This window comes from Triturus cristatus, unplaced genomic scaffold, assembly GCF_964204655.1.
Source record: "Triturus cristatus unplaced genomic scaffold, aTriCri1.1 SCAFFOLD_205, whole genome shotgun sequence".
NCBI lineage: Eukaryota > Metazoa > Chordata > Amphibia > Caudata > Salamandridae > Triturus > Triturus cristatus.
Genome location: NW_028187869.1, coordinates 164,476 through 181,802, shown reverse-complemented (window position 1 = coordinate 181,802; position 17,327 = coordinate 164,476). Strand labels below are relative to the sequence as shown.

The 17,327-nt window shown below is 42.3% G+C and overlaps 1 protein-coding gene across 1 annotated transcript in view; it reads right to left on the bottom strand.

The window, feature by feature from the left end:
• LOC146770460 (butyrophilin subfamily 2 member A2-like) overlaps positions 1–17,327 on the bottom strand; it is a 301,560-nt gene that overhangs the window by 210,713 nt on the left and 73,520 nt on the right. The window contains exon 4 of the mRNA XM_085640442.1: positions 8,292–8,368. Within this exon, the coding sequence (XP_085496568.1) occupies positions 8,292–8,368 (77 nt within the window). The remainder of the gene's footprint in view (positions 1–8,291; positions 8,369–17,327) is intronic.

Below are 17,327 nucleotides of genomic sequence, written 5' to 3'. Positions count from 1 at the left end.
TTCGCACTATGCGAGCTACACATAGCACTACGCGAACTGCGTAGTGTGGTAGGAAATGCTATTCGCTATGATTGCACAGTGCCGGATGCTTGTCCGCACTGTGCAATCATTGCAAACGGCATCTTGCACAGTGCAAGCGGTCGTTTTCTGCCGCTCGAGTAGATTTGTACTCGAGCGGTAGCTTTCTCAACACGGACTGGTAGTTTCTCATCACGAGTGGTCGCGAGCATACGCGACCACTCGCAATGAGAAACCTGACCCCCCCGCATTGAGAATCTCGCAGAGAGGTTTATTTTCCACGCTCGCGATTGGCAACTTGATGTTGCTGATCGCGAACGAGGAAAAAGTCTTGCCGGGATGTCATTCTGCTCGCTCGCGGTCACCAACTTGATGTTGAGGACCGCGAGCAAGCAAAAAATGACCGCTACGCATGTTTGCACTGTGCTATGTGCAATTCGCGTAGTCCGAAGTAGTGCAAACTTCGCAAACTACGCGAGCGTAGCATAGTACTTTGCCCAGGGTTACTTTAGATATGATCCTGTATGCACTTTACCTTATCTTTGCACTGATAGTCTGCCTCATGGACCTAAGTAATATGAGAAAGAGTGTTTATACACTTACCAGCATGCATCCTGATATACATGTGTGAATATAGGACTTTGGGTATATCTCCGCATGATCTCAAACTTTTGCTCTTGCTCTTTAAGATCTAATCCTTTATGCACTTTAACAAATCTTTGCACTGAAAGTCTATTTCGGAGATCTTAATACTGTTTATGAGATGGAATGTTTACATACTTACCAACATGCAATTTAATATATAGGACACAAAATTGATATCTGTCTCATAAAACAATGAAAATTTGGGTACTGTTCCCCACATTTTTAGATTGATGCCATTTGCACTTTAAGATCTTGCTAATATAGCGCTTTTGTCAAACATTTTGCACTGATAATTAGTTTTTCGGATTTAATCCATTTCCAGTATTGTATATGAACTCTTCTTAGTAATGTGACCTTGGGAGTAATTTCATTTCAAGTACCGTATATGAAGCTATATTATCACAGATTAACTTGCATGTATTTAAATCTGTTACTAAGTGCTCCTAAACTTCATGTATGTATTATGTCTCACTTGTTACCTCCAATAGTACATATAACTATGTTGGGGTTATGACTATTATACCAATAGTTATTCATAACAGGAATGTATGAATGATGAGGTAATTTAAGATTATTAGAATTGCTGAGATTTCCTATGTATTTGTATGGAGTAGTTTCCCAGATATAACCTAATCCCTTGATGATTCCTTTTTTCAGCATAAAGTAACTAATTAGGGGTAGGATCCTTAGATACATTAGAGAAGAGGAGAGATGCGGACCAAATTATACTTCAGTATCATGTCTACATACTTAAGAGTATTTTTTATAAACAACACATTATGTAATTAGTAACATCTCCCCCTTCCTAAAAAAATGTTAATTTACCGAGAGGGAGAGATACTTACAATCAAGTGTATGCTCGTACCAGTTATTATCATCTGAAACTCTGTGTGGCACAAAAGGTGAACTATAGTTTAATTGTAAACAACAAAAACATAGAAAAAAGATGTTAAAAATGTCCAAAAAACTGAAATGTATATAACAACTTGAATATATCTTTAAATTGAGAAGTTGATTTTGGAGGGAGCTTTCCCTTTAAAAAGATGGTCTACACACATGAACTCTGTGACTCTGTTAAAGGCTCCGGCCAAAATGCATTGGTCTCTGTTTTGCACTAATGGTTGTCATATTATGATAAACTAAATAAAACTCACCGAGCTGCTGATACCTGGCTGTGCTGCTTTTCCTTCTCCTCCTTGGATTTTGAAGATTCCTGTGGAAACCTGCTTGAGTATATAGACAACAACTATCCTCAGTGAATATCTCTCAAAAGAAATCAATAGAGCCTAGCGGTTCAGAACTTAGTTCAGAAATCGAATCAGACATCGAAGAAATTGCATCTGGCGCCGCTCCATCTGTAATTCAGGAACTTGATTTTTTACGACTGGAACGTTCCATGCATCTGAGACCTCGCCCCCCTCGAAACGAACAAGCAAACAAAGCAAGAAATCAAAAACGAGAAGGCGGAAGGACCGAAGATGGGGAGGGAGAAACAAGTACATCCAAAACATCAAACAGAAGAACAAAGAGGAAGTAACATCTAAATCCACTATAGACAATACAGTTATAAATCTTACTAACATGATGCTGACCGAAAAAGAACAGGAAATATTGGCACTAGGCTTATCATGGTGTGCACCAACCAATTTTGATTATGTCCAGACTCGTGTGGATCTCTTTGAATTTACAAGGAAGCTTAAATTGCAAAAATACTTCAGTTCAACTAACAAATCTGAAAATTCAGCAATGACTCAAAAGGATACAAATGAGCCAGCAAGCAACTTGAAAGTGGCAGACATGTTGCTGCTACAGGATATGGCGGCATTGGAATCTGGTGAAGGTATTCCCTTAAAACAAGTGGCAGACAACATGGGATTAGCTATCTATGGGAGGAAATCCACTCCTTACAGACCGAAATCAGTTTTCCTGCCAATGATGCCGAGAGACAACATTGACATTTTCGCAGAAAATATGGTCAAAGACCTTAAAGACGTATCTATTCTATCCAGTAACAGATTTATCCGTACCAACTGTAATCGGAGACTTGATTACGAAAATCTCATAAGCAGAATCAAAGAACGTCAAGATATTGTGGTGAGATGGTCGGATAAAGGTGGAAATGTCGTTCTTTGGCCTTTAGATCAATATAATCTAGAAGCTCACAAACAACTCCAAGATCCAGAATGTTACTGTCGGATAAGCCCTACATCTATACTTAGCACCAAAGAAAAATACCACGCAGCTCTATATCAGTGGAGATGTTCTAATCTGATCTCCAAACAAGAATTTGACTTTCTCAAAACAGACTATCCTATTACTCCTCAGCTATATTTAATACCGAAAATCCACAAAAATGCTATAAATCCACCTGGAAGACCCATTATAGCTGCAATAGGAGGTCTTTTTGAGAACACTTCCAAATTCATTGATTCTTTTTTACAGCTACATCTTTCATAAAGGATACGGGAGACTTTTTGACAAAGATCTATGATCTACAATGGAAGGAGGATTTTGTTCTGATGACGCTCGATGTTAATACTCTATATACGAGCATCAGACACAAAGATGGACTTAATGCTTTAAAATACTACTTAGGCAAAAGATCTATTGACTCTTACACACACACCCTTATGTTGCTGGAGATGTCAGAATGGTGTCTAGACAATAATGTTTTTGTATTTGACAAATTGTTCTACAAACAGCTACGCGGGACGGCCATGGGTATCTGCTTCGCCCCCAGCTATGCTAATTTGCATATGGGTTGGTGGGAGGAGCAGGTACTCATGGTTGAGCATAAGCGTGAGATGGCTGAAAATGTGGTGCTATATGTAAGATACATAGACGATTTGTTAATTCTTTGGCAAGGTACAGAAGAATCTGCTCTCAACTTTGCCAGAGCACTTAATGAGAATTCTCTTAATCTATCATTTACGTGTCATACTAACAAATCTTCTATACAGTTCTTAGATTTAGAGGTATTTGTGGAGAATTTAAAAATAGAAACGAGAACTTACAGGAAACCCACTTCTGGGAATTCTATTCTCCACTATAGTAGCTTTCATCCTACCTCTCTCAAAGAAAGCATCCCATTTGCAGAATGTCTCCGTATGAAGAGAAACTGCAGTACCGAAAACAATTTTGTCATAGCTACCAATACCCTGTTTGACAGACTAGAACTAAGGGGTTACAATGATAACACTTTAAACAAAGCTAATGCCAAAGTTAAAAAGGTCACTAGAAAGGAACTTCTTTTTCCTAATCCTGAAAAAACAAAAAAGAAAAATTCTACATCAGGAACTCCAAGGTTTATAACTGGATACAATGCGTATCATGACCTTTTTAGAAAGATGTTGTACAAACATTGGCAGATTGTACGTAGTGACCCAGTTCTAGGTCATAAAATGCCAAAGACACCATCCATTTCATTCAGACGTGCAAAATCCATGAGACAAGAATTAGTTAACAATGCACCTAGTATCAACAAGGGTTCTGAGTGGCTCAAAACCAACAATGGCTTCAGAAAATGTACAAAATGCAAGGCTTGCCGACATGGTATTAACATTAAAGAAATCAGCTCTCCACTAAGACACTCCCCCTTTACAATAAGAGGAAGCTTCACGTGCAAAAGCGAGTTTGCGTGTACATGTTACAATGTACATGCAATAAACGTTACATAGGGAGTACCATTCACCCTGTCCATGTACGTATACTTCAATATTTACGGGCTATCAACAATGATGACCCCAACTACCCTGTGGCTAGACACATCAATCAATACCACAGTGGAAGAGCCAGTGACCTCTCCTATTGCATCATTGACACTGTACCTAAGAACCCAAGAGGAGGGAATAGACAACAATTATTACGTAGACTCGAATCCAAGTACATAATTTTGTTTAATACCAAAATACCTATTGGTTTAAATACGGATGAGGCTTTATCCGTACATTTATAATTCTATTCTGCCTGTCTCCAACCGTACCCAGACTCCGTTTATTTCCCAGGTTCACCTCACTGTATTTTAAATTTCCATTTCATTATGTGTCTTGGCTTCTATTACACCCAGACTTAGTAGACAGACACCATTTCTACTATGTGATCACACCAGAGGCTTAGTTTTCCCCTCCATCACAGTCTATCTGCTCATATTCAGAAAACATTTAGCTACTCAGCTATTCTGTGCTCATCCAGGTAACGTGCCTGGAGACTGTCTAGGGAGTTAGTGATCTAGGCCCACTTGGGCTCCATTGTGTGGCTTTTCTTATTTGTGACTTTAATTTCTGTTCCGGCTTTCTGTTGAACCTGTATTGCACAAATATGCTTTTTTGTAAATGTAAATTCAATTTAATTTACTCTCAGCAGCAAAGAACATTTAAGCCAACTCACAGTCTGTCTTTTATCTCTGGGATAAAGACCTCTTTTCTATTTTCTATGTTCATTGTTTATCGTTGCCATGACGATTTTTCTAAAGACACAGAGTATATAATGGTTACTATTGGTGTTACCTGTGATATTGACAAAGGCGGCTTGCCGTCGAAACGCGTCATGGTCTCTTGGTGAAATAAACTACTCCTTGCTTTATCCTCACGGAGTCTACGCCTGTTTTGAAATTTCGTAGCAGGATTGGTTGTATATATATATATATATATATATATATATATATATATATATATATTATTCAGCAAAAGTCCCTTCTTCCAGGAACGTGATAGGAGCACTCACAGGCTTATATTAAAACATTTATTTCATCAGCATGACGCGTTTCAGCCGCCAGGCCTTTATCAAATGCTTGTATGATGAAACCGATCGATAATGTTCTAAGGTTTAAATAGCACACTATGCTCCCCCTCTTTTTACCATGGCAAGTGAAAAAGGACTGCATTCTCATCATAGTCCCTTCGTTGTTTTTTTCGCCGCCATTATGGAGTGTGAGTTGATTCCATTATAATCCCATAGTGGTGATGTTTTTACTTCATATACTGCCCTTCAAAGTAAGCTTCCATTTTCGTAATGGGTTAACTGATCGTGCCTCACACATTTTTCATACAAGCATTTGATAAAGGCCTGGCGGCTGAAACGCGTCATGCTGATGAAATAAATGTTTTAATATAAGCCTGTGAGTGCTCCTATCACGTTCCTGGAAGAAGGGACTTTTGCTGAATAATTAATTGCGTGCAAGCCAAATGCACGAAGGAGGCACCGTCACGTAAGGAGTTCGACAGTTTGTTTGGCATTTGAGTTGGAACATTAAATGGAAACTGCCAGAACCGCCCCAGCCAAATGAATAATGTACCTGCTAACGATGGAGTTGGGACATGACGACATGGAAAAGCAGTGATTACTAAAATCGGCGCTTTCAGGTACAGAAATTCTGTTGTGCAATGAGTGGCTGACAAAAGGCAGACAATAATAGCATCACAAATAGAACTGCTCCCTGAATAAAACGAACAGTGGCATCATCAAAGAAAAATGTGTGAGGCACGATCAGTTAACCCATTACGAAAATGGAAGCTTACTTTGAAGGGCAGTATATGAAGTAAAAACATCACCACTATGGGATTATAATGGAATCAACTCACACTCCATAATGGCGGCGAAAAAAACAACGAAGGGACTATGATGAGAATGCAGTCCTTTTTCCCTTGCCATGGTAAAAAGAGGGGGAGCATAGTGTGCTATTTAAACCTTAGAACATTATCGATCGGTTTCATCATACAAGCATTTGATAAAGGCCTGGCGGCTGAAACGCGTCATGCTGATGAAATAAATGTTTTAATATAAGCCTGTGAGTGCTCCTATCACGTTCCTGGAAGAAGGGACTTTTGCTGAATAATTAATTGCGTGCAAGCCAAATGCACGAAGGAGGCACCGTCACGTAAGGAGTTCGACAGTTTGTTTGGCATTTGAGTTGGAACATATATATATATATATATATATATATATATATATATATATACACATATATATATCTATACATACACACACACACACACCAATGTAATATACTGTAAGTTATGTAAAATATATATATATATATAACTTCCATCATGTTAATGAAATATACTGCTGTGTTTTTTTGTAATAAAGTGCCTTGGTGTTCAGAGTCATATATATACATACATACATACATACATACTTGTATATCTTCACTAAAAAAAACAAAAGGTTACAAGGACATTATAGTTAGCAAATAGAATTAAAAAAACCTTTGAAATTCACACCCCAAAAAAAGTTACAGGGACATTATAGTTAGGGTCAGATTTTACTCTTACAAAACCAGAGAAATTCAGCCATTATAGTTACCTGAGTTAATCATAACTCGCACCCCCACAATGCACCGCTTACTGCCTCACATATTACATCACTCATGACATGGTCATTGACATCACTGGCTTTATGGGGGAGCGAATGGATGTATGTGTAGATCTATGAATCAGTGAATGGGTGTCTAAGTACTGGTATGGTTCTTTGAATGGGTTTGTGAATGATTGTGTGGGAGTGGCAGTGGGTGTATAAAATATTCTACACTGGTGTGAGTGGGTGCGTCTGAGATTCTGTGAATGATGTAATCACTGATGCCATCAGTGATGTCATATGAGAAGTCATCAGTGATGTCACTGACCACGTCATGAGTGATGTGAGGTCACAAGCAGTGCATTGCGGGGCGCGAGTTATACTTCACTGAGGTAACTATAACGGCTGAATTTCTCTGGTTTGTGTGTGAGTAAAATCTGACCCTAACTATAATGTCCCTGTAACCTTTGGTTTTCTTAAGTGAATTTCTAAGGTTTTTTAAATTCTATTTGCTAACTATAACGTCCTTGTAACCTATGTTTTTTCAGTGAATTTCTAAGGTATTTTAAATGCTAATTCCTAACTATAACGTTCCTGTAACCGAGACTGGGCCTTCGACTAGCTCTCAGGAATTCCCCTGCGTAGGGCTTACAGGAGGCACCAGGAGTGCTTCTTGGCCCCAAAGGTCGCTCTGGAGCCCAGGGGACTTTGTATCCCAACTATTAGTGCACCAAGAGGCATATTTGCAGAGTGGCGGAGAAAGAGATGTGTGAGACTTACTTGAGGCAACAGGAGGGGTAATTGGCCCCCAAGGACATCCTTGGTGACCAGCTACCCCCATTACCTCCAGTAAGTCCTCTATGGAAGGATTGCTGAGATCTGATAACAGGCCACGCCCCCTTTCTCCACCACTTTGCAAACACAACTCCTGATGCACTACTAGTAGGGGGATGAAGTCCCCTTGGCTATTGAGGGTCCTTCGGGGCCAACTACCCCTCCTATTACCTTCAGCAAGTCCAACACAGTGGGTTTGCGTAGAGGTTTTCGGTGGCCACTTCCTCTTTCTCCTCCAGGTGCTCTACTATTTGGGGTATGAAGTCCCCTTGGCTCTTGAGGGTCCATGGGGACCAACTAGCCCTCCTGTTACCTCCAGTAAGTCTCACACAGCCAGATTGCTGAGAGGTAGTTAGAGGCCACACCTCCTTTCACCACCACTCTGCAAACAGGCCACCTGGTGCACTGCTGCTTGGGGGATGAAGTTCACCTTAGTCCTGAGGGCCTTATTTAAATAAGGCCCGATATTATGAAATAAGAAAACAGAGTTGTTTTCTTACCTGAAACAGATGTTTGATGGTACAGACACAGCAGCAGCAATGGGAGGAGTCTTGGCAGGCACGGGAGTGCCATCATTCTGTGAAAAGGAGAACAAATCCCACAAGTTACTCTTACAGACAACAGTGAGGAACAAAACACTGCAGTGACTGAAATACCTTCACGTGTCACTAAGGTTTGTAAGCAGAAGACTGCAATATTTGCTTCGAGTTGCCATGCGCATGCTCGACCACGGGAGGCAGTTGTGCATTACCAAACTTATCTTTCCAATAAAAGTATATTTATGCATAAAATCTACAAAAATTTAAAATGTAACAAATTATGACGTATTAATTTATGCAATGTCTTAACAATTTAACAAAATGAAGCGGAGAAAGAAATTAATTCAGAACTGATAGCCTTATGTCTGGGACACAGCTCCCTAATAAGCTTCTAACTACACTTCTACTACTTTGCTTGAACAGATATCACTTCACTGTCACTCTTAGCATTATCTATGATCTAAACTGTGGATTGATTATTACACTGATTACAGTTCAACAATAACAACACGTACAAAGTGAGGGTCCTCTCCAGTGGGCCTATGTTTAACTCTCTAGCCATAAATCAAATTTTTCTCATCGTCTGAGTGCAGGAATATTGATCTTTATCAAGTTAAATCCTCTGGTTATCTGTTTAGTCACTGTGTATATTTCACATGCTCAGTATAAATATTCTCTCCAGTGCCACAAAAATCAGCAGTAGATCTTACAAGTCAATGCCTGTTACATAGATCTCTTCACAAAACTGTATAGTACGTTCATCGGTCGCCTCTGCCTAGACTCCCATCGCTCCATGCAGCAAGGCATTCAAAGAATATAATGTGGAAGTATAAACTACTTATTTCAATAGCATGTTAGCGAGACCAGAAGCATAATCTTAAAGAATGTGACTTTTTCCTTTGTTACCAGTCTGTCCTTTCGTTCCTTTTGTTGGCAAAACCATACACATAACATATGCTCTGGTAAGACTCAATGGGTAAAGTAACTGGAGTTGGAGCAACATCTTGTTTCTGTTGTAGGAAAGCTTGTGTATGAAGAGTTGGATCAAACTGAAACTTTACATCCAGTTTTTACGTAGGTAATATAGTTTAAAAAAATCTGTGTTGTTAATATACTTTTCAATAATATAGCTGTAAATGATATTGATTTTTTTATTACTTTATGGGCTTTAGTAATATATTAATTTTGTATGTGAAATAATGTGGGGTTTATTTACAAGCCCATTTGGCCACAGGTGCATCACTTTTATTGACGCACTGGCAGCATATTGGGCTTCCCCATCTTAACAAGGCCATGTAAAGTCACCCTGCAAGACTTTTTATGGCCTTGTAAATATGGCCCCCCGTTCAGGCATAACTCTGCGTGTAAGGTGTGTTCCTGTGGGTATTCCCATGCAACATCCATGGAACGTGATGCGTTCCCAGATTTAAAACAACTTGTAAACCCGGGTAATGCGTCAGAATCCTATGCCTCCCCAGGTGAGGAGTAAGGAGGTGCAAAGAGCAGAAGTACTTTTATTTTTCCTTTTTTTCCTCCCTCTTTCAATGCATGCTGCATTCTGCATTCTGCAGCACACATAGAAAGATAAAAATGCCTTTATTATAGTTTGTGTGCAGTAAGGTTTCCCTTCCTGCAAAAAACAATCATTTCCTCAGCACGAGCACACTTGCAAAATGACACAATACTGTCTGTGCTGGCGCACCGCTGCTGTTTGTTGACTGGCGCAGGCGAGAAGGACAGGAATGTGCTCTATCTTGCAGATACGGTGCATTCCCGTCCTTTTATTTTGATGCATGGCTGTGCGGCAGTAAGGCTTCGTCATCATCCTGGACTCATCGCTCTCAATCAACGCCAAATCAACGCCGTTTCATCCTCCTGCTTCCACACTCTCTGCCTGCTTTGTAAGATCTTTAAGTGGATCCCCACTGAGTCCAGGAAAACGGTCTCCCATGTGCTCGTCATCAGCAGACCAGACTTCAGCAAAGCACTTTACACCGGTACCCCCAGGGACTCCAAAAGAAACTTCAGAACAGAACACCTGCGCCTGACTCATCCTGAACTTCCCACACCGCAGCCACCTCACCGGCCACGTGAGAGACCTTCACTGGCTACCCATCAACTAAAGACTTACCTTTAGTTTATGGCACACAAGGCCCTCCAGAACGCCGGACCTGCGTACCTCAACCACCGCCTCTCCTTCAACACTCCCACCAGACCTCTCCGCTCTGGCTAACTGGCACTGGCACCCAACCTACGGATCCACAAGACCACGGCTGGAGGAAGAGCACCAATATCTGACACCTCCGATACGGCTGCACCTCTCCGTGACACCTCTCTTTGTGCTGCACCTGCTGCTGCACCTTTCACCATTCTCCGACACCTCCCATGCTGCTGCACCTCCTATCCTCTGCAACTCTCTTTATGCTGCTCCTGCTGCTGCACCTTTCACCATTCTCCGACACCTCCCATACTGCTGCACCTCCTATCCTCTGCAACTCTCTTTATGCTGCTCCTGCTGCTGCACCTTTCACCATTCTCCGACACCTCCCATACTGCTGCACCTCCTATCCTCTGCAACTCTCTTTATGCTGCTCCTGCTGCTGCACCTTTCACCATTCTCCGACACCTCCCATACTGCTGCACCTCCTATCCTCTGCAACTCTCTTTATGCTGCTCCTGCTGCTGCACCTTTCACCATTCTCTGACACCTCCCATACTGCTGCACCTCCTATCCTCTGCAACTCTCTTTATGCTGCTCCTGCTGCTGCACCTTTCACCATTCTCCGACACCTCCCATACTGCTGCACCTCCTATCCTCTGCAACTCTCTTTATGCTGCTCCTGCTGCTGCACCTTTCACCATTCTCCGACACCTCCCATGCTGCTGCACCTCCTATCCTCTGCAACTCTCTTTATGCTGCTCCTGCTGCTGCACCTTTCACCATTCTCCGACACCTCCCATGCTGCTGCACCTCCTATCCTCTGCACCTCTCTTTATGCTGCTCCTGCTGCTGCACCTTTCACCATTCTCCGACACCTCCCATACTGCTGCACCTCCTATCCTCTGCAACTCTCTTTATGCTGCTCCTGCTGCTGCACCTTTCACCATTCTCCGACACCTCCCATACTGCTGCACCTCCTATCCTCTGCAACTCTCTTTATGCTGCTCCTGCTGCTGCACCTTTCACCATTCTCCGACACCTCCCATGCTCCTGCACCTCCTATCCTCTGCACCGCTCTTTATGCTGCTCCTGCTGCTGCACCTTTCACCATTCTCCGACACCTCCCATACTGCTGCACCTCCTATCCTCTGCAACTCTCTTTATGCTGCTCCTGCTGCTGCACCTTTCACCATTCTCTGACACCTCCCATACTGCTGCACCTCCTATCCTCTGCAACTCTCTTTATGCTGCTCCTGCTGTTGCACCTTTCACCATTCTCTGACACCTCCCATACTGCTGCACCTCCTATCCTCTGCAACTCTCTTTATGCTGCTCCTGCTGCTGCACCTTTCACCATTCTCTGACACCTCCCATACTGCTGCACCTGCACCTCCTATCCTCTGCACCGCTCTTTATGCTGCACCTGCTGCTGCACCTCCCATGCTGCTGCACCTGCACCTGCACCTCCTATCCTCTGCACATTTCTTTATGCTGCACCTGCTGCTGCACCTCTCACCATTCTCTGACACCTTATATATTGCTGCACCTCTATCCCCTATCCCCTGCAGCTAGGAAGCAAGCAAGTACAGTTTTATTGGCTAGTTAATGAAAACCTTAACAATTTGTGCACAGTTACACATAAGTAAAAGTGATACTTAGTAACTCCTCTGAGTAAAAATCAACGCTTTCAAATAATTTCTACATAATGTAATACAGTCACCTTTCTTCTAAAATCAATAAAATGTGCAAACAAGCTTGGTGCCTGGGAGGTTGGCTTGGTATTATAGTGTGCTATATTGTGCATACGGTGCTACTTATATGTCATTCTTACCATGAGGTCGTGTAGTTTTAGATATTTTATCAGTCCGCAATTCAGTTGCGATTCTGACGGGTCTTGATGACACCAAGATTCCCTGACCCCCCCTATGTTTTTAGCGCCCTGAGGAAAGTGCTACCTCATCGTTGGGTCATTATCGAAACGCTCGTCGGCGCATATTGTGGAGACCACCAGGATATAACCGCCATACATTACGTCTGCTGTATCAACAAACTAATAAGTCATTTAGAAGTTTAGTTGCTTAGGATATTGATGCTATCAAGCCCTATCTTTATGTAATAACAATATCCAGCATAACCTCCATTTGTTATAGACACTCTCTAAAGATACTGAGGCTGACCTACTCCCATACAAGCAGACATCATATTTTAGGCTTCATTCTGTACACTATAGTGGGATGGTTCTCCCGGACTGTATTCTGTGTTGCTTTTAGAATGTGTTACTGTTTGTGGTATGAAGATGGTATGTGTGGAAGTTGAAGATCAGTGACAACTTTTGTCTTGGTGTGGCTTATGTTTTTTTATACTTTCTTGATGTATGTATGAATAATTTTTGATGCATCTAGTTCTTAAAAGATTGATAGCCATAATAACAAGCATTGTCATAACCAATAGGTCTTGCCTTTGGGACCTTATAAGTGTTTTGCCAGAGCTATTGGCAAACAGCTGAAGCTTACTCTATCCACACCTAAAAACTGGGACTCGCAATGACTATTAAGATGTTTGGAGAGGGAGTGGGTAGTTTAAGCGTGACTTAATACGTCAAAAAGAAATATCCGAAAGCAGCCATAGTCTGAACAGGAATGCAAAGAAGTGCTCGAGTGTTAAGGAGTGCGAATAACGATGGGGCTTACCAGGAGGAAAGAAAGTCGCATAATTCTCTAAACAAACCTGCATTTATCAAGCAGAATTTAAACTCACAAAGTCAAAATGTACTGTGGAAAAAGTAGCACACCAGATTCAGAGCTGCAGTGAGCGGGGAAGCAAACACGCAGTGTCACAAGGCAGAATATGGGATTCACAAGACCCATTCCGAAGGTGTGATGACAGCCCAGAGTCAGAAATGAAAACCAAATGTCATGGAGGCCGCAGCTTCCTGCAGCCAACATGTTCAAGCCATTCAGGAGGGAACATTTGTTTTATAGGAGTCACTGAACAAAGGCAAACAAAGGCAGGCTCGGAGAGTGAAGCGACCATCAATTCATGGAGCCGGCTGGCAGAGTGCACTTTGAAGCGAACCGAGCGAGTTCATGGCTAAATCAACCAAAGCACAACTGTGCTCAACAGCAACCAAACAGAACAAAAACACTTGTTTCGGAAAGGGTTAAATCGACAAACGAACAGCCAGGCAGTAATGTGTTCATATGGCAGCATGCATTGGAAAGACGCCCACCGAGCTATGAAAATGACGAGTTCAAATAGCGCAGACCTAAGATCGGTTAAAAGTGAAGGTAAACAGCAGCACGCAGTGGAACAAGCTTGGAGACAAGTAAGAGGAAATAAATAATAAACAAGGGATGGCGAGGGTGAGACAGGTAAGGGAGTAAGTGCTTGAAAAGGGCAAATGAGCATGCGTTCACGCTAATTGCAAACAGATGGCCCCTGCACGCCACTGCTCGCTCCTGCAAGGGCGATGCCACGAGTTCTTGAAAAGAGCTGTCTGATTTCTAAAGGTCATCTCCCAGTGCAGCACATGCGCGCTGCTCTAGGCTCGACCCAACAATGAGAATGTTTCTTTTCTGCTGGTTCATTGTTCAATTGAAGAGTATTCACTGTCTGATTGTTTGTTAATATACGTGTTATTTACGTTGCCTGTTTTGCAGTCAGTGCGTTGTGTCTTGGTTCATCTGTGAGCCTTTTTTTTTTTTTGCATAGCCTAGATGGCGAGTGATTCCGTGCATTAAAGCAATTTGCAGGCAGGATCGTTTATTTATACTTCGGTGTCTTAATTGATTTTATGACCCATATTTCAAACTGACTAGAGCATTCCAGAATATGAAACACTATTTCTTCTGTTTGCCAAGTTGTGCGGGTGTATTCCTTGTATTTTTGGTCTTCCATTTGGAAGAATTCTACTGTTAGAAGGTTTGAGGATGCTAAGTTTTTTAAAACTGGAATTTCTGAATATGTCTTGCGGACCCTGTGATTCATTCTGTGGTTTCAGGATTATTTCTTGTGTTACGGGTTGTTGGCAAGAAGGAATTTTACTGCTTTTAATATGGATGCGGAGTGACTTCTAGGAGGTTTTGCTTTTTGGAGTTTTGGATGGTGAACCGAAGACACTCTTCTGACTTCGTACTGTCCTTTGCTGTGTCGACCTGAGTCCAGAAAGGTTCAGGAATGGCAGCTTCTTGTTTCCTTGGATAGTCGTGGGCCACACTCCATGCCTGATTAGGAAGTTCTGGCTTCTGGGCGTAATTCTTGTGCATTTTTGGGGGTTGCCCAAATGGCAGGTCCAGCAGCCTGAGAGACTTGAGAGATGTTGGAAGTAGAATCTTGTCAGTTTCTCAATGAGCATTCTGTTTTTTGAAGGATTTCGATCAACGGATCTTTTTTGCCTTTTGCATGCCGTTCTTTGACTAAAAAGTGTTTGCAGGTTTCCGTCGGCAGTGACCTCACCAGGGGTCCTTTCCTACTGTTTCAGAGGTACTTGTCACTGTTTTGTGTTTTGTCCAGTTGTTCGAGTTTTTTATTTGTGAAAGATCCCTTCCTGATCCTTGAGATATGCAGGCTTCTTCCGGTATGTTTATCTCTGTGTTGGGTCGCTTGAGATTGCTGGGTAAGCCGGGCTTGCGATCGACATCCAGTGTTGATCCAAATAAGGAATATACTTTTAATGTCCGTAGTGTGATTTTGTTTCGATTGCATAAGAGCTATCAACTGTTCTGATGTGGATTTTTCTACTAGTGGTTGCTCTATAACCCCTTTTTTATGCTGCTTGTTTTGGGGTTCTTTTGAATCTTCCTTACATTGTGGGGTGTCCTTGTTACTTTGTGCAGGTATTTAACAAGTTATCTGGCTTAGTGAGCGAACTGTTCACATGTTTTTCCTCTTTGAAATGTAACATTTGTTCTAATATTGCTGGGAGGAAGCTTAGTTTATCAATTATGGGACCACATGGGCATGTTTCTTGTGATGGAGAGTGATTTGCCTGAACTCTTGTTATTAAACCAGTCAATTATTCTAGCTTGGTGTTGATTCCCACAATGTAGGAAACTATGATTTTCATTAGTTCAATCTGAATGTCTTGTTTGCGGGATTGCATTGTGAGGGCCTCCGTTGAGGATTGTAGGGTGTGTAGTAATGTGTTAAAAATGTCAGTCTGATTGCACCCTCCACTTTGCTGCCACTGGTGTGTGGATTTTGACTCGATGGGTGCAGCTTCTTCTTGGTTCAGGTCTGGTGTGTTGTCTGGTTGATGGAAGAGAGTGCTGCTGGAAGTATCGAGAGAGGGTCGGGCTAATCAATCAATCAATCAAAGTACTTGTAAAGCGCGCTACTTACCCGTGAGGGTCTCAAGGTGCTGATTTGGGGGAGGGGGTGCTGCTACTGCTTAAAGAGCCAGGTCTTGAGGAGTCTTCTGAAGGCGAGTAGGTCTTGGGTCTGGCGTAGGTGGGTAGGGAGGGTGTTTCAGGTCTTGGCGGTGAGGTAGGAGAAGGATCTGCCGCCACTGTTTGTTTAATAAAACAATCATTGACACTCCCCGCGGCGTTTTCAGATGGTGTCTTAGGATCTTCTTTTCTGCTGTGTTCTTTATCGCTGACCAGCTGATACATTGTTTTGGCTCTAGTAGCTTCTGAGTGGTCCTCGTTTGGTGAGCGAGTGACTGATCTCAGCCATTCACTTTCAAGGTTGTCCTGCTGGGTCTGTATAGATGCTTCGGACCCCCGAGATGTTTTTAGTTTTAGAATGACTCTCGGGATGGAGTGGGGTGGATTTAGCACCTCTGCGTTTGAGATTGTTTCTGAGGATGTTATGCTTTTGTTCATGTCTTCTTTATACTCAAAGCTTGTGATCCTCCGAGGAGGCTCTCTTGAGTGTTTCTGTTAGGGCTGGCTCAAACTGAAGCTCAAACTAAAGGTTGTCACCCACCTATTTGGTTTTTCTGTATGAATCTGAGCTTCTATGGTTGTAGTTTTTTGGGTTGGTTTGATGGTGCGTAGTTCCTTCTTTCTTTTAGGTATTGTGTGAGTCCTCAGCGCCTTGATTGCTGTAACACACTTGATCACGTTGTTTTTTTAATTGCATCTCTTGTTGGGATTGGGAATGTGATATTCTCTGTGGGGCTAATGGGGTTAGAGGGCCAATTACATCTTCTGGCATTGAATAAATTGCAGCTATTTTGCAAATATGGAAAACAAATGGTGAAATTAGGGGGCTTCCATGTGTGTTTCGGGCTTCAGCAGGTTTGTTGGCTTTATTGATTTGTTTAAGGGTGTTTTTTTTTTATCTCCGCCTTTGACTGGAGCCCTTCTGCCCGGGGCTTGCCTTATTTTCCCTGATCTCATTTTTCTTTTTCCTTTGGCTTGACCTTAATGATGGTGTTGGTATTGACTTAAGTCCTGATCTGGCGGTTCTGAGATGTTTTTTGCAAAACTGTCAAAAATTAGATCACCACTGTGGGCTGTACGGATCCTCTGCGCCTAACTTTATGGTGTAACTGCTGCTGCACCTTTCACCATTTTCTTACACCTCCAACATTGCTGCCAGTGGCGGCTCCGCTGCTAAGGCGGAGGAGTGTCGCCCTACTGCTTGTGAGCAGTGCAAATAAAGGAAACATAAAATGATAAATACAAAGTTGTTATCATTTTATGTTTACAGGCCAAAACAGTAATACTCACTTTGCATGTTCTCCATACAGCCTGCATTACAACCTGCATGAAAAACATGCTCAGGCCCCCATTTCCTGGCTGAGCGCCGATCACGGCGCTCATACCAATCGCAATTCTTCATTGCAGCATTGTGATTGGTCAGGTGAGCCCGGTTGCTTCCTTGTTCCT